The sequence below is a fragment of the Aquarana catesbeiana genome, linkage group LG03 (assembly GCF_042186555.1).
Source record: "Aquarana catesbeiana isolate 2022-GZ linkage group LG03, ASM4218655v1, whole genome shotgun sequence".
Taxonomy (NCBI): Eukaryota; Metazoa; Chordata; class Amphibia; order Anura; family Ranidae; genus Aquarana; species Aquarana catesbeiana.
The window spans coordinates 471991385-472012951 of NC_133326.1; the positions used below are offsets into that span (position 1 = coordinate 471991385).

A 21567-nucleotide genomic window follows, 5' to 3' on the forward strand; every position below is an offset into this window, starting at 1 on the left:
CAAAAGCAAGCTTACCTAAGCAAGCTTTTATTTCACATCTGTCTAATTAATGCCATTCATTTTCTGCAGTCTCTGATAATGTTAAACAACCATATTATAGTACGTCTTAGGCTGTAGGTGACATGGTAGAGCTCAAGGTAGCAACTTTTATTTATGGCATTAAAGCAGCACTTTGGGGGTTATTTACGAAAGGCAAATCCACTTTGCACTACAAGTGCAAACTACAAGTGCAAATGCACTTGAAATTGCACTGAAAGTGCACTTGGAAGTGCAGTCGCTGTAAATCTGAGGGGTAGATCTGAAATGAGGGGAAACTCTGCTGATTTTATCATCCAATCATGTGGAAGCTAAAATGCTGTTTTTTGTTTTCCTTGCATATCCCCCTCAGATCTACAGTGACTGCACTTCCAAGTGCACGTTCAGTGCAATTTCAAATGCACTTTGCACTTGTAGTGCAAAGTGGATTTGCCTTTAGTAAATAAACCCCTTTGTTTTGCCCAAAACTAGTTTGTTTGGTACTGCTGAGATGTGTTCTACAGATTTATGAGAAGTATGATCTTTAATGATAGGTCCACACTTTAAGACATTACTGTGCATTATAGCTTTAACTGTAAGGAAGTTAAACTAACATGATCTGCTATTTAACATATGTTTACGTTTAGGCACAGCAGACAGAAAGTGGCTCATTAATATCTTGAGCAGCTTAAAGCGCTCTTATTTGTGCAGCGATCAATCACAATGCAGTAATGTCAGTTTGTGTAAATGTAAAGATTCCATGCATTACTGCACTCCAGGGACGGAGGCTGGTACATGGTCTGTGGTAAAATAATGACAGAACTCAGAGTTTGTGGAAATTGTTTTTGTGGTAAAGCAGCATGCATTATAATTAGTGAACCACATGTGCCATATTCAACAGATTTCTACAACATTACAGAAGTTCATACGTCAGTTTTTTATGTTTTCAATTTATTGCTGAAGACTAAATGAGTAGTTCTTTCTTGTTGCATCACTCAGATTTTTGTTCTTTCTATTTACACTATATATAATCATAGTGTATCACACTAGGGCTATTAAGATTTTTATTGAGGGTCCGCAGCACACCTTAGTACACAAAGTGGTGTGGTTTACCAATAGATCAGTAACGTGTGAATCAGCCATTGGATTTTTACATGAAGATACGCTTTTTTTGGAGATTCTGTATAAGTACACTGAATTTGTTTAATATTATAAAATTGTGGTGTAACTGACCTAACAACTTTAACCTTACATATAGCATTGTTGAGACTTTAGAGCGTAAGCCCCTGTGTGGCAGATAGGGACACTTTTCTTGCTAATACACTGAGAAATATATATATATATATATATATATATATATATATATATATATATATATATATATATAAATATGGCTATGCATAACACCTGTGAAATGCTAGATTTATTTATTTTTATTCAGATAACTGTTGATTGCATATGAAGCCCTGTCTGAGATCATCCCCATGAGATGCCCAGTTAGAGGGTTGAGACAAACCTTTTAATACTGACAGGGGTGCTTACAATGGTCATCATTTGTTTATTTATGTAAAGCCTTTATCCCAAATGGAACAACACTGTTGCTATAACTGCTTAAAAAGTGTTAGCTGGAGTTTGACATCAATGTGTTAGTGTATATAAATCTGATGGTCCATCTAACACTCAACCCCCCAGACTGACAATGCTGCTGTCCAAAGGTGTCTCTGTTGCTCCTTCATCCAGAGTGGGGGCAGTTTAACACAGGAGCTGTGTTATTGGCCAGATCGCAGGGGGAAAAGGACTAGAAAAAAGGAACGAATGCAGCCATCACATCTAATGATTAATAAGCTGCAATATATTACATTTTTGGTTTTGGGTTTAATACCGTTTTAAAGGCCAATGAGTCCCAGCATATTTAGGGGTAGGATTTAGGTTAAACCAACCCTTAAATTAGGCATAATTAAAGTCTACCCACCCAAAAATTTAGTGGATGAAATAGGAGAGGTTTACAGCATCCTGTGGTCCGTCACAATAATGTTGGTAAGTATGTGTACACAGCAAACACATTTTTCTCTGCTGCACTGAACATTGTATGATGATCATCTTTAAAAATGCAATGATGTGCCAAGAGTGTATATATACAGAACACCAATTAAGGACACCATTCTGTTTCTTTTTCAGCACTCTCAGCCTAATGCAGACTGGCAGCTCACTCAGGGCCAAAGACCGGGACCAAGTGGGTGAGTAATCAGAATGTTTCATTTTCTATTGTAGATGTATCTTAGTTTGAAAAGTTTTTTTTTTTAAAAGTTGAACTATGGCAAATATTGTCTACCTTGATCTAATTAAAGTGGTTGTAAACCTCAGACAAGAAATATGAACAAAGCATATCCCTCTATAGTGTGTATTTGTCTCTTCAGAGCACTAAGGGGATGATTTACTAAAGGCAAATCCACTTTGCACTACTAGTTCACTGCAAGTACATTTGGAAGTGCACTTGGAAGTGCAGCCGCTGTAGATCTGAGGGGAAGCTCTGCTGATTTTATCATGTACAAGCAAAAATGCTGTTTTTTATTTTCCTTGCATGTCCTCCTCAGATCTACAGCGACTGTAATTCCAAGTGCACTTGCAGTGAAAAGTGGATTTGCCTTTCGTAAATAACCCCCTAATGCCCTGTACACACGGTCGGATTTTCCGATGGAAAATGTGTGATAGGACCTTGTTGTCAGAAATTCCGACTGTGTGTAGGCTCCATCACACATTTTCCATAGGAATTTCCGACACACAAAGTTTGAGAGCTTGCTATAAAATCCGTTGTTGGAAATTCCGATCGTGTGTACACAAATCTGACGCACAAAGTGCCACGCATGCTCAGAATAAATTAGGAAACGAAAGCTATTGGCTACTGCCCCGTTTATAGTCCTGACGTACGTGTTTTACGTCACCGCGTTCAGAATGATCAGATTTTCCGACAACTTTGTGTGACCGTGTGTATGCAAGACAAGTTTGAGCTAACATCCGTCGGAAAAAATCCTAGGATTTTGTTGTCGGAATGTCCGATCAATGTCCGACCGTGTGTACAGGCCATAAGTGTAATTTCTGTGTGCTGCTTTATTCCTCAGCTATCGAACAACGATAGTATGCAGACACAAACAGATTCATGTACCTGTCTGTGACAGGTACACAAATCATAGATCAAATGCACATATTCACCACGGATCGCTGAATATTGCCCAAAACCTTTATGGAAAAACAATCACATCACAAGGGACTCAGTGCAGTGTTTCGGAGCAATGCAGGACCCCTTTATCAGGCATGTGATGAAGGGGTCCTGCGTGGCTCCAAAGCATTGTGCTATGTCCCTTGTGATGTGATGATTCTTAAATAAAGATTTTGGATGCTATTTGATATGTTATGCTAGTGAATATGTGCATTTGATCTGTGATGCTTTCAATTCCAGCTGGTTGTTGCTTCAGCTATTGCTACTTCTAAAGCTTTATTCAGGAACGTGTGTGATGGGAATATTGACATTACCATGTACACAAATTGGGTGCAAGAGCTGACAATTTCACTGCAGTGCCCCGACTGTATGTATCTTAGTAGCTTTGATATGCAGTGCAATTGGCTCTTGATCACTGTAGCTGATAGGGTTGTACTAAATGTTATGAGGATCGCATCTCTCAATATCCATGAAGAAGTTCTAACAAATGCTGAAAGAACCCAGTCATCACGTGCTATTTCTTAGCCTTTTAAAGCATGGAGTTGATGTTGCCCTAAACACAATAAATATACAGGTCACACACTTAGGCAGGGAAGATGAAGGGACTAATGTACAGGTCACATATACGTGGGGGGGGGGGTGGGGGGGTGGAAATTAAGAGCTAATGTAGAGATCTGCAGGATAAAGAAGGTGAATGGGGTTAATATACAGACTTCATACAGAGACAGCATAGAGATTAGATAAAGTGCCGTGAAAAAGTTTTAATATCCCTTGAAATTTTCCACATTATGTCATGTTACAACCAAAAACGTAAATACAATTATTGGGATTTTATGTGATAGACCAACACAAAGTGGCACATAATTGTGAAGTGGAAGGAAGATGATAAATGCTTTTCAATTTTTTTTTACAAATGTCTGAAAAGTGTGGGGTGCATTTGTATTCAGCCCCTTTGAGTCAATATTTTGTAGAACCACCTTTCGATGCAATTACAGCTGTAAGTCTTTTTGGGTATGTCTCTACCAGCTTTACACATCTAGAGAGTGACATTTTTGCCCATTCTTATTTCCCAAATAGCTCAAGCTCTGTCAGATTAGATGGAGAGCGTTTTTGAACAGCAATTTTTAAGTTTTGCCACAGATTCTCAATTGGATTTAGGTCTGGACTTTGACTGGGCCATTCTAACACATAAATATGCTTTGATCTAAACCATTCCATTGTAGCTCTGGCTGTATGTTTAGGGTTATTGTCTAGCTAGAAGGTGAACCTTTGCCCCAGTCTCAAGTCTTTTGCAGACTCTAACAGGTTTTCTTCTAAGATTGCCCTGTATTTGGCTCCATCCATCTCCCCATCAACTCTGACAAGCTTCCCTGTCCCTGCTGAAGAAAAGCATCCCAACAACATGATGCTTCCACCACCATGTTTCATGGTGGGGATAGGGTGTTCAGGGTGATGTGCAGTGTTAGTTTTCTGCCACACATAGCGTTTTGCTTTTAGGCCACAAAGATCAATTTTAGTCTTATCTGACCAGAGCATCTTCTTCCACATGTTTGCTGTGTCTCCACATGGCTTCTCGCAAACTACAAACGGGACTTCTTATGGCTTTTTTTCAACAATGGCTTTCTTCTTGCCACTCTTCCATAAAGGCCAGATTTATGAAGTGGACAGATTCTCCCACCTGAGTTGTGGATCTCTGCAGCTCCTCCAGAGTTACCATGGGTCTCTTGGCTGCTTCCCAGATTAATGCTCTCCTTGCCCGGCCTGTCAGTTTAGGTGGACAGCCATGTCTTGGTAGGTTTGCAGTTGTGCCATACTCTTTCCATTTTTGGATGATGGATTAAACAGTGCTCCGTGAGATGATCAAAGCTTGGGATATTTTTTTATAACCTAACACTGCTTTAAACTTCTCCACAACTTTATCCCTGACCTGTATGGTATGTTCTTTGGCCTTCATGATGCTGTTTGTTCACTAAGGTTCTCTAACAAATCTCTGAGGGCTTCACAGAACAGCTGTATATATACTGAGATTAAATTACACACAGGTCGACTCTATTTACTAATTAGGTGACTTCTGATGGCAATTGGTTCCACTAGATTTTAGTTAGGGGTATCAGAGTGAGGCCGGATTTACACTGGTGCGACAAACGCTCCGACATTGAGAGCTCATGTCTCATGACGTGTGAAAATCAATGTTTCCCTATGGGAGCCGTCTTAACTGGTCCAACACAAGTCGATCCGACTTTGAAAATGCTCCCTGTACTACTTTGGTCCCACTTTGATCCTACTTCAGCCCATTGACTATCATTGAAGTTGGATCAAAGTCGGATCGCCGTCTTGCATGATCCGACTTTGGCATGCGACTTGTGCTCTGATAAGCTTGAGGGGGAACTCTGCACCAAATTTTAAATAAAAAACCGGCATGGGTTCCCTCTCCAAGAGCATACCAGGCCCTTCGTTCTGATATGGATTTTAAGGGGAACCCCCTACGCCGAAAAAACGACATGGGGGTCCCCCAAAAATCCATACCAGACCCTTATCCGAGCACGCAGCCCGGCCGGTCAGGAAAAGGGGTGGGAACGAGCGAGCGCCCCCCCCCCCCGAACCATACCAGGCCGCATGCCCTCAACATAGGGGTGGGTGCTTTGGGGCGGGAGGACACACTGCGGTCCCCCCACCCCAAAGCACCTTGTCCCCATGTTGAAAAAGTGTCAATAAAAAAACACACTACACAGGTTTTGAAAGTAATTTATTAGGCAGCTCCTGGGGTCTTCCGACTTTGGGGGGTCTCTTCCGACTTCTCCGCGCTCTCCGGCCTCTTCTCCGCACTCTCCGGCCTCTTCTCCCGGTCCCCGGTTCTTCTCCCGCTCTCCGGTGTCTTCTGCCGGGCTCCTCCACTATCTTTTGCTTTTTTGCCGTCTCTTTTGCTAGTGTTTACCCAGTCTTCTCCGTCGTCTTTTTCCCTCCAGTCTTCTTCCGATGTTGACATGATGCTCTCTCACGCTGTAATGCCGTGTGCGCAGAACTTATATAGGCATGGGGCGTGGTCACCGGGTTATGACGTCAACGTCCCATCATGCCCTGGGCCGTGCCGACATATGGGGCTGGGGCACCGAGTGACATCACCCAGTGACCACGCCCCATGCCTATACAAGTCATTGTGCACCATGCACACGGCATTACAGTGGGAGAGAGCGTCGTGTCAACATCGGAAGAAAAGAAGAGGGAAGAAGATGACGGAGAAGACCGAGCTACCGCTAGCAAAAGAGCGGGCAAAAGAGCAGAAGATAGCGGAGGAGCCCGGCAGAAGATACCGGAGAGCAGGAGAAGAACCGTAGAGCATGGAGAAGAGGCCAGAGAGCACGGAGAAGTCAGAAGAGACCTCCGAAGTCGGAAGGAGACCCCTGAAGCTGCCTAATAAATTACTTTAAAAGCCTATCTAGTGGGTTTTTTATTGACACTTTTTTTTACTAGGTGAATGGGTAGGGGTACGATGTACCCCATACTCGTTCACCTAGGGTGGGGGAGCGGGATCTGGGGGCCCCCTTATGACAATCAACGGCCAGGGTTGTTGGGAAGAGGCCCTTGTCCTCATCAACATGGGGACAAGGTGCTTTGGGGTGGGGGGGCCGCAGCTCATCCCCCTGCCCCAAAGCACCCACCCCCCATGTTGAGGGCATGCGGCCTGGTACAGTTCAGGAGGGGGGGGGGCGCTCGCTCGTCCCACCCCTTTTCCTGACCGGCCAGGCTGCGAGCTCGGATAAGGGTCTGGTATGGATTTTGGGGGGACCCCCACGCCGTTTTTTTCTGCGCAGGGGGTTCCCCTCAAAATCCATATCAGACCGAAGGGCCTGGTATGCCCTTGGAGGGGGAACCCATGCCGGTTTTTCATTTAAAATTTGGCGTGGAGTTCCCCCTCAAGATTCATACCAAACACAGTGCCTGGTATTGGCGGGGATCCAAGTCGGATCCCTGTTCATTGAAAGTCGGACATATGCCGGCTTCAAGTCGCAGGGCAAAGTCGGATCCAAAGTAGGATGGCTGTCGTGTCGCACCAGTGTAAACCTGGCCTAAAGAGGGCTGAATACAAATTCACGCCAGACTTTTCAGATAAAAGTTTGAAAACCATTTATCATTTTCCTTCCACTTCACAATTATGTGCCACTTTGTGTTGGTCTATCACATAAAATCCCAATAAAATACATTTATGTTTTTGGTTGTAACATGATAAAATGTGGAAAGTTTCAAGGGGTATGAATGCTTTTTCAAGGCACTGTATACAGGGGAGGAAGGAGAAAATAGGTTAAAATACACACTGGGGGTTATTTACAAAAAGGCAAATCCACTTTGCACTACAAGTGCAAACTACAAGTGCAAAGTGCACTTGAAATTGCACTGAAAGTGCACTTGGAAGTGCAGTCGCTGTAGATCTGAGGGGGACACGCAAGGAAAATAAAAAACAGCATTTCAGATGGCACATGATTGGATGATAAAATCAGCAGAGCATCCCCTCATTTCAGATCTACCCCTCAGACTTACAGCGACTGCACTTCCAAATGCACTTTCAGTGCAATTTCAAGTGCACTTTGCACGTGTAGTGCAAAGTGGATTTGCCTTTCGTAAATAATCCCCAGTGTTCTATTGATTTTATACTTCATTAGAAGCAGGTATATATAGTATTTACTAGTACAGATACATATTTACAAATGAATATTAATGCAGATATTGTCCTTAGAATGCTTTCTATCCCCCATTATAAAGAAAAAAAAAAGGTAATTGATGATTTTTAACTGCTTGGCCATTCAGGCAGTAATTGGAGCCTCACAGAAATTCTAACTTATTTTTTCTCTGTTGAAAATAAAAGAAAAAAGTTTGGGCTGATGTTGAGATTTAAAGTAGACCTTGCATGAAGATGCAAGGGCCTTTTTCTTTCAGACACCCCTCATATAAAAATACAGACTTCAATACAAGGGGAAAAAAATATTAGGAGAAAAATAAAAATATATATTTAACACTTGCTGCATCTGGGTGAGAGTCGCTGGACCTGAAAATGCAAGGACCATTTATCTTTTAGGCTCTGTTCACATCTTGGCGTATGGGGGCGACAATCGCGGTAAAATTGCGCAAATAGAATCACAGGGCGCCCATCACCCAAAAGAAACTCTTCTTTTGGGCGAAAGGCGTCCCCGCAATTCTGTTTGCGCGATTTTACAGTGTTTGTCGCCCGACGAATTGCAGGAACATCACACCGCATTTGGGGTGCTATTGAAATTGACGGGCAATGCACCGGGAACACACAGGCCTCCCGCAAAATGCCGCTATTGCGAATCGCGGGCAAAATCGCGGCGATTCCGCCCCCGATTTGGAATACAGAGATGTGAACAGAGCCTTAGACACCCCCCATGTAAATATATAGAATTAAATTCAAGGAAAAAAAAAAAGATTACGTGAAAAATAAAATATATACTTACCACTTGCTGCATCAGGGTGAGGGTGATTCCGGGAAAGCTGAGGATCCCAAATTCTGCTCAGTGCTAGAACATTTTCTCCTAACATTTGAGATCAGCTTTCCAGGGACCCTATTTAAAGCCCGGGGTGTATGGTAAGTGTACATTTTTTTTATTACTATTATTTATTTAAATCTACCTTTTTACATGTGGGGTGCTAAAAGATAAGAATGAGTAGACAACAAGAGATACTAGGCAGACATTTAATCATGCAGATTATATCTTTACATTTGGCATACATATTTTGGATTACATTCTTCAGATATTCTACATCTGATCAAAGACAGCATCCAAAACTAAAGCCTGTTACACACTATTACTATTCTTTTCATTCAACCCAGCAGGCTGAATGGAAAAAAAAACTGAAGAGCTCGGGAGGAGCTTGCTGTACTAATTGTGTGATGTTAGTACAGCGATCTCCCCTGCTGAGCTATTGTGTTGTGACAGGTGGGCAGCCTCCCTGGCAGAACACACCGCTCAGCCTCTCAGCCATTGGCTGCCACTGCTGATCGGATGCCGATCGGCAGACCTTTTTTGGTTATGCCCCTTCAACAGAAGCTGTTCATACGGACTGGCTGCCGTACACACAGGCGAAATGTCTGACGGTTTCTTTTGAACCGGCCAATGCTGCTCGATATTCGGGCCGTGTGTATGGCCCTTTAGTAATGGATTGTGTTGATGGGCTTTTTTTCACTTTAAACAGGTTTTGCATTCCTATACAAGTGTATGGGAATGCAAAACCCATTCGAAATGGTGAAATGAAGATCAGATTGTGGTCAACAGCAGGTCAAATGAACTTATCTGTGATTACTGAATGATCTCAGAAGCATCTCAAATCGATATCAAATGTATACCATCATCACAAACCCAAAGCTTGTCAATATAGGTCCTACATATGGTGATTATTATACGTTTTGCTTAGAGATGTGACTAAGAATCAAAAATCAATGACCAAGAAAGTATACAGCATTGCTGGCCAAGTCAATGGAAGTACCACCACAGTGCTTGTGTTTATATTACAGCATCCTGTCTACAACTGTACATATTTTGGTCTGCAAGCTTGGTCAAAGAAAAAGAAAAGATTTATTTTTAAAGGTTTTAAAAACCACTAACACCCACAGACACACACACTGTCTCAGACAAATTGTAGCGTCTTATTTCAAGGTCCCATGCAAGGCCAATAAGCAGCTGCTTACCTTCTCACACTTGGAGTGTTTCTTACTGGAAAATGTCTTGTCATCTCTTTGTAGAACACAACAGCCCACAGAAGAACCTGGAGTGTGGCCAAATAACCAGTTTGAAACTGAGAGACTCCAAGCAATGATCCTGGCATCAGCAAATGGTCAGTTTCCATGACAAAAAACACAAGAACTCTTTGATCCTGCTGATTTTGTTCCAGTTAGAAAACAGAGAACAGTTACTGAATTTAAAGCATCCGTGGTATTGTGCTCCCTCTAAAATTGTATAGCTGTCAAGAATGACACGTTGGCTTCTCGTTTTACTGCCAAGCATCCATTATTTGACAGCAATAGTACCAATTTTTAGCAGTTGGAAAAAGTAAAGAGAATTAAGCAATTTTTTAAAGCTGAAGTTTAATATTTTGGGGGTCTATGTAACACCACCCTCTTTGCCATTCACAGAACTCATTATGCCATTTTGCCACAATGTATTGCTTTCTATGAATGGGCAGTGGAGATCCTGACATTCAATTGCTCCTCCTCCATTTACAGAACATAATACAATGTGGAAGTATAATAATGTGAGTTCTATGAATGGCAGAGAGCAGTAGAGAGTGTGTGGTGCAACTTTTCTCAGTAGCAGTGGCTGCAGTTAACCCATATACCCAAAAGACAGCCACGCAGCGCAGAATCCGGCAGCTGTAAAGGAGGTATTGACACTTTTATCAGGTGCATGCAGGTAATGGTATACAAACCTTTACACATAACTTATGTGTGTGGTGCTGCATCCCCAAAAAATATAGCGTCCATGAATGAAAAGCACTCTATGAATAATGGAGGCAGACCTTTCATTCATCTGCTCGTCCTCCATTCAAAGATTATTTTTAATTCATCTAACATTTAGTACAGCTTCTATAACTGGAGGAGGGGGCAGAAAGGGTGGGTTTTGATAGGTGCCTGTGACAAGTTCCTCTGCGCTAATAACCCCCACAGCACCTTCTGGCTGCGGGGTATAAAAGGAGGGACAGAGAATTTCAACTATGACAGCTCATGCACAAGAGACACTGCAGATTAAATGTAAGTGTTATTCCTTGTGCATTTAAAAAAAAAAGTTTTACCTACACTTAGGCTTTATTGTCAGACCATTTTCATTGTCTCTAGTAAATTGGTTGTGACTATACATTACAAATAGGGAATTTACATATAGGGAATGTCCTTGTTAACTGGAAATTCCCTTAAAAATACAGTAGTTTCATTTGTTATAATGATACCGCCGAAGAGTTCAATAAAAAAAAAAAAGATTTGATTCATTCTTAAATACATTTTGGAACAAATGTTTACAAGCCGCTAGAGAGTAATGAATGTGCGTAACTAACTTAATTTTGCTTTACGTATTCAAATTGCAAGTTTGTATATCTAAGTCTATACAGATATATACAGGTTGAATAGGGGTTATGTAATGTGCTATCAGCTTGCTAAGTGGAGTTAATGCGTTTTAGCCTTTCTGCATATACTATAACCTTTGGGTGGAAATCGGTGTAATGTGATAAAATATGTGCATCTATTATTGCTGGTAACTCTGTAACTGATCTCCTCCAAGTGGTAGATTACATCATACAAAGTGATATAACTGTGTTAGAATGTTAGCTGGTTTCTTGGGAATTATGTTAAGCTTTCAAAATATATTAATGGTTGGTTATTTTAAGGGCATATCATAGGCTTTGTAAAGCTATCCTATAAAGGTTCATTGTTATTGTCATGGAAGATGTGAAATGTATATGGTATAGTGTTACCATAAAATAAACCTGTATAGAGAGAAAACTCAAAACTGATATCCTTCTGAAAATGTGTATTGCCTGTTTGTCATGCTGTTCCTCTACATTCAATACCTTTTGAGTCCATAACCATGAACAAGTCCTGATCCACATGCTTTTTCTATGTCCATGACTGAGAAAAGCATTAAAGAGATTACATCATCTTGACAATCAGACAACTGGCATTATCAGAAAAAAAGGTGACCAATTTGTTTCTTTCAGCTCATATATTGTTTAAATTGTTTCAGTAATTCAATTACTGGTGACTAGTGAATTTAAGCCCTGGTTCACATTGCAGCAATTTGGCATGCAATTTGACATGTCAAATTGCATGCCAAATCAGTGGCTATTGCCAGGAATGGCACCATCCGAATCGGTGTAGTGCTACATTTGCTGCGCCTCACCGATACCCATAAGTAGTTTCTGTACTACTTTTGGCCACTTCGGGGTGCGATTTCAATAGACATCTGTGCAGAAACCCGCACAGATGTCTCTGAAATTGCCCCCGAAGTTGGGACAGACATGCGGGAAGGAAATTGTGCGAGTTCAGTTGAACTCACATATTTTCATTCCTGCTGTCAGTGTGAACCTAGGCTCAAGCCCAGTTGAAGGCTCATGCCTTTTTATCTGCTTATAGTTCTGTACCCAAAATGTACTCAATTATGTTTTGGGCTTACTCTTTAAGTAAAAATGCTGCTTCTAGCACTTCTCTCAATGCTTGGCAAGTACCAACTACACCCCTCAGCACAAGTGTTCTCACATAGACTTGTAAGGCATAGAAGGGGAGGGAGTATGACATCAGGTGTGTTACTGACAGCTGACTACTCGATGCACTAGATTCAAAACCTGTGCCAATTTAGCCACTCTATACAACAGAGGTTAGTAGTACAATGTAGGTTGTTAGTACAATGTCTGTCAGACTGTATATTCATTTCTGTGACTTTAATTAGAATCTTTAGGTATACTGCAGTCAAAAGTGAAAATTATACCCAGCTGTCTTTTACATATAGAGATCCTGCTGTAAACATAATGTCAGTTTTAAGAAGTTTCTAGTGATAAAGGAGTTATAAAAAATGTTACACAGCACAGGCATTTAGGATTCATTTCAACTGCACTAGACTACCAGGATTGCAATTTACTTACTATACTAGGCTGCCAGAATACAGCTGTCTACTTACTACACTAGGCTTCCAGGTATTGGCTATTTAAACACTAAACTAGGTGACCAAGAGCTGGATAAATACTTCCTACACAAGACCACTAGGGACTGGATAAATACTCCCTACACAAGACCACTAGGGACTGGATAAATACTTCCTACACAAGACCACTAGGGACTGGATAAATAGTTCCTACGCAAGTCCACTAGGGACTGGATAAATACTTCCTACACAAGACCACTAGGGACTGGATAAATACTTCCTACGCAAGTCCACTAGGAGGTGGATAAATACTTGCTACACCAGGGCACTTGAAACTGGCGAAATACAGTACATACTACACAAGGCCAAGAGGAGCTGGGTAAATACGTACTACTTAAGGCCAGCAGTAACTGAATAAATACTTAATACACAAGACCATTAGGGGCTGGATCAATACTTACTACACAAGGCCACCTAAAGCCTAGTACACACGGGCTGAAGGTCGGGCGACATCGGCCGGTTAAATAAAAACCGGCTAACATTCTGCCTGTGTGTATGGCAGTGAGGAAAAGATGATTCGCACTCTGGTGATTGCTCTTAAAAAGTGTAATATTTACTGACAAGCCACAGTGACCAAACGCAAATGAGAACAGTTGAAGCGTTTCAGCCTATAAGGCCTTATTTATAACCACATTACAGAAATGAAACTTTGAAAATAAATAGTAGCTCCAAAGATCACTGGGTCCACCCATTAATTGTCTTAATTGACTGCAGGCAATTATCCAAAAAAGGGGAATCAGCTATACTGCATATTGGGTGATCCATGTGTATGCCACTATTTGTCACACACCTTATAGTGATAATAAGTACATGTGTGCACACACTTATGCATGCACTCATGCACATATACATGATTAAAACACACCATGAAATACAAAAAACATTAGATGCAAAAAGTAAAAAATAAAAATAATAATCCAGGTATGTGAAAAAAGACACCAGAGGAGGAAAAGAGAGAAAGAGAGAGGAGGCTCTGGGGAGAGGCATGCTTAATGTAAGTGCAAATCCAGATCCCACCTCAGGTTTAACCCCTGAGGTGATCTAGTTTTTAATCTAAAAATCCACCATGCTTCTCTCCCCAGTAGCCTTCTCTCCCTGTCACCTCCTCTGGGCGCGTGAGACAACCGTTCTATTCCTCTAAAGTGGAAAGAGGAGAGATCGCCCTGGTGACATTCCCTAAAGTGACGCGTTGTATTCAAAATATTTCTAGCATTTGGGTTAATTGTGTCACAGTAGTGTTCCCCTATACGGGCTCTCAGAGGACGTGTGGTACAGCCTACATATTGGAGGCTGCATGAAATACAGCTGATCAGGTAAATTGCATAGTTTGTGCCACAGTTGATGTATTGCTGTATAGTAAACTCTTCACCTGTAGCTGTGGCAACAAATGTTTTACTCAGATCACACAAGTTACAGTACCTACAGGTTTTTATTATACAAGGGCAACTGCCAGGATAGGAGAGCCAGGTGGGTTGGCATTGTTTGGATGACAATAGACTAGGTGATAGTGCAGTCCCCAGTGTGGGCGCACGTCGGCTAGAAAAATGGCAACCTGCTTGCAGAATTCCATTTAAATCTTTATCTGTATGTAATATTGGCAGATTCTTTTTTATTATTCGGGCTATTTGATTATATTCTTGGGAAAATGTAACGGGTTTACCCGTTTTTCTATTTCTAGAGTTGTAAGGTTGATGAGGTTTGTTATTATTTTTATTTTTATTTTTATGCTCTCTCTCAGTTTTAGGCTTATCTGACAATAATTCTTCTCTGTCCATCATCAAAACCCTTTCTAGTCCTTGGTATATAACAGATTCGTTATAACCTCAGTCCAATAAGCGCTGATGGATGACCTTACATTCTAGTTCAAAGGTTGAGTTTGTTGAACAGTTACGTTTAGCTCGAATAAACTCCCCATAAGGGATGGCATTGATGGTGTGGGATGGATGACAACTGGTTGCAAAAAGTGTAGTGTTACCAGAGCAAGGTTTCCTATAGGTGCATGTTGAAACATCACCTGTAGTTGGATCGCCCTTTAGGGTGATGTCTAAAAAGTTGATACTGGAAACATCATGCTCAAATGAAAAATGTAGATTTAACTGATTATCATTCAGAAATTTCAAAAATTAATGCAATCCCATAATGTCACCATCCCACACCATCACGAGGTCATCGATGAAACGACCATACCAAACAATCTGCCTAGCAAAAGGGTTGCTGGGAAAGAACAAAACTTGTTCCTCCCACCAATCCATGTAGAGGTTTGCCATGGACGGTGAGAATCTAGCACCCATCGACGCCCCGCAGCGCTGGACATAATATGCACCATGAAATAAAAAATAATTATGCTTTAATAAAAGCTCAATGCTTAACAGAATAAACTCCTGTAGCTCCTGAGAGTAGGAGCTGTAACGTTGAAGATGATATTGGATGGCCTGCAATCCAGCGCTGTGGGGGATCGACAAATAGAGTGCCCTCACGTCCAGTGTAGCCCACACATAGGTGGATATCCATTTGACAGATGTGATATGGGATAGGACTGTGCTCGTATCTCTGATGTAGCCGGGCAATCTGTATACCAAAGGCTGTAGGTGGCGGTCTACCCATTCTCCCAAATGCTTAAATAAAGAGCCAATTCCAGCCACGATTGGTCGTCCCTGAATGGGACGATCAAGTTTATGAATTTTAGGGAGATGATGGAATACCGGCACCCAGTCCCAGTCCAACAGAAGCCAGCCATTCGCCCAGCTTCTGTTGGACATGCATGCTGGAAAAACCAGCAGTCGACCGGCTCCCGTTCAGCACTGACTGGAGTGTTATGACGGGGGGCACCCCCCTGTCAGAACCCAACAGCTCAGTGGGGGAGATCATTGTACTCACATCGGGTTGTTAGTACAGCGACTCTGACCAGAGCAGTCAGGTTTTTTTCATTCAACCTGCTGGGGTTGAACGGGAAAAAAACGCTTTAAACTAGCTAAATAAACTTACTACCCAAAGCAACTAGGGAATTAATAAATGATTACTACAAAAAGCCAGCAGGAGCTGGGTAAACACTTACAAAACAAGGCTATTAGGGACTGAATAAATACTATACAAAGCCACCTGAGACTGGCTAAATACATAATACACAATGCAACAAGAGAATGGATCAATACTTACTACACAAGGCCACTAGGGACTGGACAAATACATACTACACAAGGCCAGCAAAAGCTGGATAAATACTTACTACACAAGGCCAGCAAAAGCTGGATAAATACTTACTACACAAGACCATTAGTGGCTGGATAAATACTTACTACACAAGACCACAAAAGACTTGGTAAATTCTTACTAGACAATGTTACTAGAGACTGGATAAGTAATTAGTATACAAGGCCACAAATGACTGGATAAATACTTACTACACAAGGCCACCTGTAACTTGCTAAATACTTAATACACAATGTCACTGGAGAATGGATCAATACTTACTACACAAGGCCACTAGAGACTAGATAAATACTTAGTATACAAGGCCACAAAGGACTGGATAAATACTTACTACACAAGGCCACTAGGGACTGGGTAAATACTTGCTACACTAGAACACCTGAAACTGGCTAAATACATACTTTACAAGGCCAAGAGGGACTGAATAAATACTTACAACACAAGACCATTAGAGCCTGGATCAAAACTTATTACACAAGGCCACCCAAGACTGGCTGAGTACTAACTACACAATGCAACTAGGGACTGGATGAATACTTACTACACAAGGCCAGAAGGAACTGGATAAATAATTATGACATAAGGCCACTAGGGACTGGATAAATACTTACTACACAAGGCCACCAGGCACTGCATAAATACTTACTACACAAGGCCAGCAAAACTGGATCAATAATTACTACACAAGGCCCCCAGGAACTGGATAAATGCAAACTTCCACAGACTATGATGTTGAAACCCTCTTGCCACCAGGAACTAATATGATAGATGTTTCTTGAATTGCTGAGGTGGTCGCAAGACTGGTTTGATATAAACTGACAATCTTTCCTTTGTGAAGGTGGATCTGAATCTCGAAATATAAATCATTAGGAGTTCAAATGGTTGTAAATGTATAAATCCATTTTAGATAACAATCTTTTCTTCATTCACAACAGAAGCCGCTGAAGGAAGCTCTGGTCTCGGAGGATCAACAGGTACAATGGGACTTAGTGCTCGCTATGGACCACAGTTCACTCTACAGCACGTCCCTGACTACAGACAAAACATCTACATTCCAGGAACAACATCAACCCTTACTAACGCTGCTGGAAAACGTGACAACAAAGCACCTTCAGGGAACAAAAAGAAATCTGGAAAAAAGGAAAAGAAATAAAGATGTATAGCAGCATGTGTTATACCAACATGACAGAATTGTGTAAGATCTTCCCTCTAGCGAAATCCCAGAAAGAATGTCTTATTCACAACAGGAAAGAGAATGTTTGAAACTGGTTGTATCAATCATTATCAGAGCCCGTGTGTCCCTTCTACTATTGGAGCTTGTATACTAGACAGGACACTGGAAATGAGTGTTTTGTCAATATGAGCCAATATGTTCTAATGGCAAGGTTACTAAGTTCTGAAAAAGTCCTTTCCTAGCCAATGATGTACTCTTTACATACTATTAAGATTCATATTTTGCTGGTAGTGTTCCACATACTTGTGGAACTTCTTCCAATGTATATATGTATCACTAAATAGGCATTTATAATTTATCATTATTACAGAAGTTCTGAAAGCTTTGTTAACCCATATTGCATTTTTACAATTTCCTTTTACATTTGAAGAATTGAAAAACAAACAAAAAAAATGCATATATAAGTTAGAATTTGGTTCTAGACGATAGGGTGATTTTTTTTTTTTTTTTTATTGTAGACACATGTATCTATAGATATGTTTGTTGTATAGAGCGCCAAAATACTACAAATTTATAAGAAAACAGGAATGTTTGTGGCAAACAAGAGGAAACCAGGGAAATTAATATACTCGAATTGCCAGCGGCCTTTTCATTAGAAAGTCAACTTTTTATTATAAAAAGATTTATAAAAAGTAGTAATTTTTGACCAGCGAAGCCTCTTCTCACGTGGGAAAACTGCTGCTCAGAAGGTTAGTTGCTGATGGGCTTGTTTGATCTCCTGAAAAGGAGTTAATCAATGAAAATATCAGCATGTGAGCCCACTTTGCTGTTCTACAATAATTTTGGGTTTTGCATGTAGGTATCCAGCATGGAGTCTTTAGATTCTTTATAAAGAATGATAGAAGGTAAACCTGTTTAATACAGGCCAGACCAGGATACATTGTATTGTTTTTAAAGTGTTATGATCCTGGTTAATCAAGCATTATTGGTACTTATGGCATGCTAAGCAGTGCTAACAGTAAACTTTAGCATGCCTTTAGCACTTTTTAGGGCTCATTTAAACATTTAGACATGCAAAAAAATTGCGAGACATCCAAAGAAAATGTGATAAGATGAGTTAACAGCGCGTTTTTGGTGTGTTTTGATGTGTTTGCATTGCGTTAAAAAAAGCTTGCTAGATGGCCCCTCTGTGTTGTTTTTTTATTGCATGGATTTTGGTATTATCATCTCGGTCAGTAATGCTTTCTAAACGCATTTCAAACATGCCATAAATGCCATAGGGGTGTTTGTGACGCATTTGCAGTGCGTTTGCAGCATGTTTACATTGACATCGATGGAAGCATTTGGGAAGCGGCAAAGCTTGGCAAATGACACATGTTGGGTCAATTCTGACACAATACTAATGCAACCATGTGAACAACACTGGGCGCTGCAATGCACACAATTTTGACAGGTGTTCATAGAGCTTCATAAACACTCCTGAAAAGCTCATGAAACTTTGAAGCTAGTTTAAACTTAGCCTTAGAGCTCCTTAAGTGCCACTCTAGCTTGATGAATTAGATCAATTTTTGGAAAAACAGGGCTACCAATAACCATATAAAAATTATTTTACTAATTATCTTACTGAAAACAGCATACATATGGGAGCACCTTGGATTTGTAATTTTACTTGCTATTTGATAATATGCAATTTTACAATTCTCTGCTGTAGTCCTGAAATATAATGTGAACCTCCAGTTTTACTGAGAGCAAACATAATCCCCTTAAAGCCATTTTATACGCACTGCAATTGTTTTAGCAAATTTTTATGTAGGTCTACATATCTTTTTGTTCTGTAGATCTTGAAATAGGCTTCGTCAGTAAAGCTAATTGTGACTGTTAAGTGGAAGGCTCTGCTACTATAGTCACACATTTAGTTGAAATGCTGTAATAACTAATACCCCTCCTCTTCCCAGGAATTTCTGTAGATGTACATCTCATTTTGCAAATATTGCACCATGAGGAAATCCCAGTGCAGTAATCCTAAAGATATTTCAGAGTAATCATTGTAGATATCAAGTTCTGTGTAGTCCTTTGGGAAAGCAGCAAGCCAGTAGAGGAGCAGGGAAATGAGAGTTGTGGTTTATCCTGGACTATGGACTGTGTACTGTTGCTATGCAAGGCGGGTTTTAATTTTTTGGCGGTTACGAAAATAATAGCAGCATGCAGGCTGAAATGGAAAGGTCATTTTTAGCAAAACTTCCTTACAATATGGCTTGTTTTAGAAATTGTATATGTCACATTTGAAATGAGTTTTCCTTTAACGATGTATCCCAAACTGATAGTTAATAAAAATATACACGTTGTAAAAATGGAAGGCCAGTCGGCCTGCAGTATAGTTTATGTACAGAGAAAATGCTGATTACAGTTTTAATTCACAAGTGTGGATATTATGCTGATTAAAGTTTTAATTCACAAGTGTGGATATTTTAACACTGGCTGCACAAATATATAGCAAATCTACCCAATTCCATTTAAAATTTTTATTTCTATGTATTTTTTAATTTATTTTTACATGTAACGTATGGTAGCTGCTAAGAGTCAGTGACAAACCTTTAGATTGTTTTAATGACCACTTTGTATTTTATATCATATGGCCTACAGACCAGGTTCTCTCTCTGTACACTGATGCAAAAAAAAAAAAAAAAAAAGCTTTCAAAATGTTTAACTATAATTTGTATGCACTCTATTGCTTACACAACCTTTCTTTTTTGGGCATATAATTTTCTGATGCCTTGAGCAGTAAAGCCTTATGTCTTTCAGCTTGCTGCTTGACAATGCTATTGCACTGCTTACAGTAATGTTATATGAAAGCATTATATACAATGACCTTCTATGCCAATGTCTGTCATGTGACCTCAGCTTGGGGCACTAGAAGCAACTTTTCACCTTCCATATAGGTGACGACATAGTAACCATATACACAGCTTGTAATACAATACAGTCATACCAATAAACGAGCAGTAGGTGACATTTTTTTTAAATTCCTTTGATGTTATGATTTACTTTTTATTACAACCTTCATTCTAGATTAGCTGGTATGTACAATATAGTTCTAATGTGATCCTTTCATCCCTGTATCCGACTTGTGGGTTGCAGTATTTTAATTGCTCCTTCCGTATCTTTCTGTGTGTTAGTGATATAAATGTTCATCCAATTTATGCACCTGTCTTTTCATTGTGTCTAACTGAACTGTACTTTACTATTATGAATATGCTTTCACCCTTCTTATACCCGTAAATAGACTCTCATGTCAATGTCTTACACGCAAGTTTTATACAATAATATTTATATTGCTTTTATTTCTTTGGGAAAAAGATAAATAAAATGTTTTTTCTTCCAGAAAGAGTGTTACTTATTTTAAACAATATGTTATTCATCTTTTTTTTCAGTGTGTGCACAAACGGGCCGTACAACTGTAAATTCAGGCATATTCCCCCACCTGAGATTTACAGGTTCTGCATAAAGCCACCCATAGCAAGCAATGGCTGTGTGTGGCTATATGCCACTACTTGAGTAAATACACACATGCATATGGATGCATGAATCTCGGCGCAGCTTGTCTGCTACTGCTATGAGCACTTGCACGGTCCTCTTGCAGCCATGTGCTTTAAGCCTAAAAGATTATGTTTAAAGCATAATTAAACATTAAAAAAAAAATGGCCCCTGGGAGCTTTATGATATAATGTACACGGGGCTTTTGTTCTCAGAGAAAAGGTACAAGAACTCTTCCCTTCCGAGTCACCCCTTGATTCCACCCCTATACACCTCCCAGTACAACCCCTTTTAGAGAATACAGAACCAAGTATCATTTTGTGGTGCTAAGTATTTTGTATGGAATTTGTTAAAAATAACAAGAAAGGTAGTAAAATAGATCTAGCAGCAATGGACACCCCAGAGACAATAGATCCACCCTAACAACAATGGACTCCCAACAGCCAGTATCAATAGACCCTCCAGCAGCCAGCAACAATATATCCCTCCCTTGACAGTAGTTCCCTCCCAGCAGTTATTGACCCCCTGCAACATGAGATCCAACCCCAGCAAGAATAGATTCCCCACAAGCAACAAAAGACCTCCCCAGCAAGAATAGACCCCCCTTCCTCCCCAAAAATAGATCCCCTCCAGCAGCAATAGATTTCCCAGCAGCCAGCATCAATAGACCCTCCAGCACACCCCAGCACCCATTGCCATTACATACATTCAGTTCTGGA

General features: G+C 40.5%; 1 protein-coding gene across 43 annotated transcripts in view; it reads left to right on the forward strand.

The window, feature by feature from the left end:
- The window catches only part of LOC141132486 (protocadherin gamma-A4-like), a 489967-nt gene extending 469268 nt beyond the window's left edge, over nt 1-20699 (forward strand). For all 43 annotated transcript variants that reach the window (XM_073620921.1, XM_073620913.1, XM_073620937.1 and 40 more), the window contains 3 exons: nt 2194-2252; nt 9987-10078; nt 17076-20699. In XM_073620921.1, the coding sequence (XP_073477022.1) occupies nt 2194-2252; nt 9987-10078; nt 17076-17293 (369 nt within the window). In that variant the 3' untranslated portion in view covers nt 17294-20699. The remainder of the gene's footprint in view (nt 1-2193; nt 2253-9986; nt 10079-17075) is intronic.
- The last annotated feature ends 868 nt before the right edge of the window (nt 20700-21567 follow it).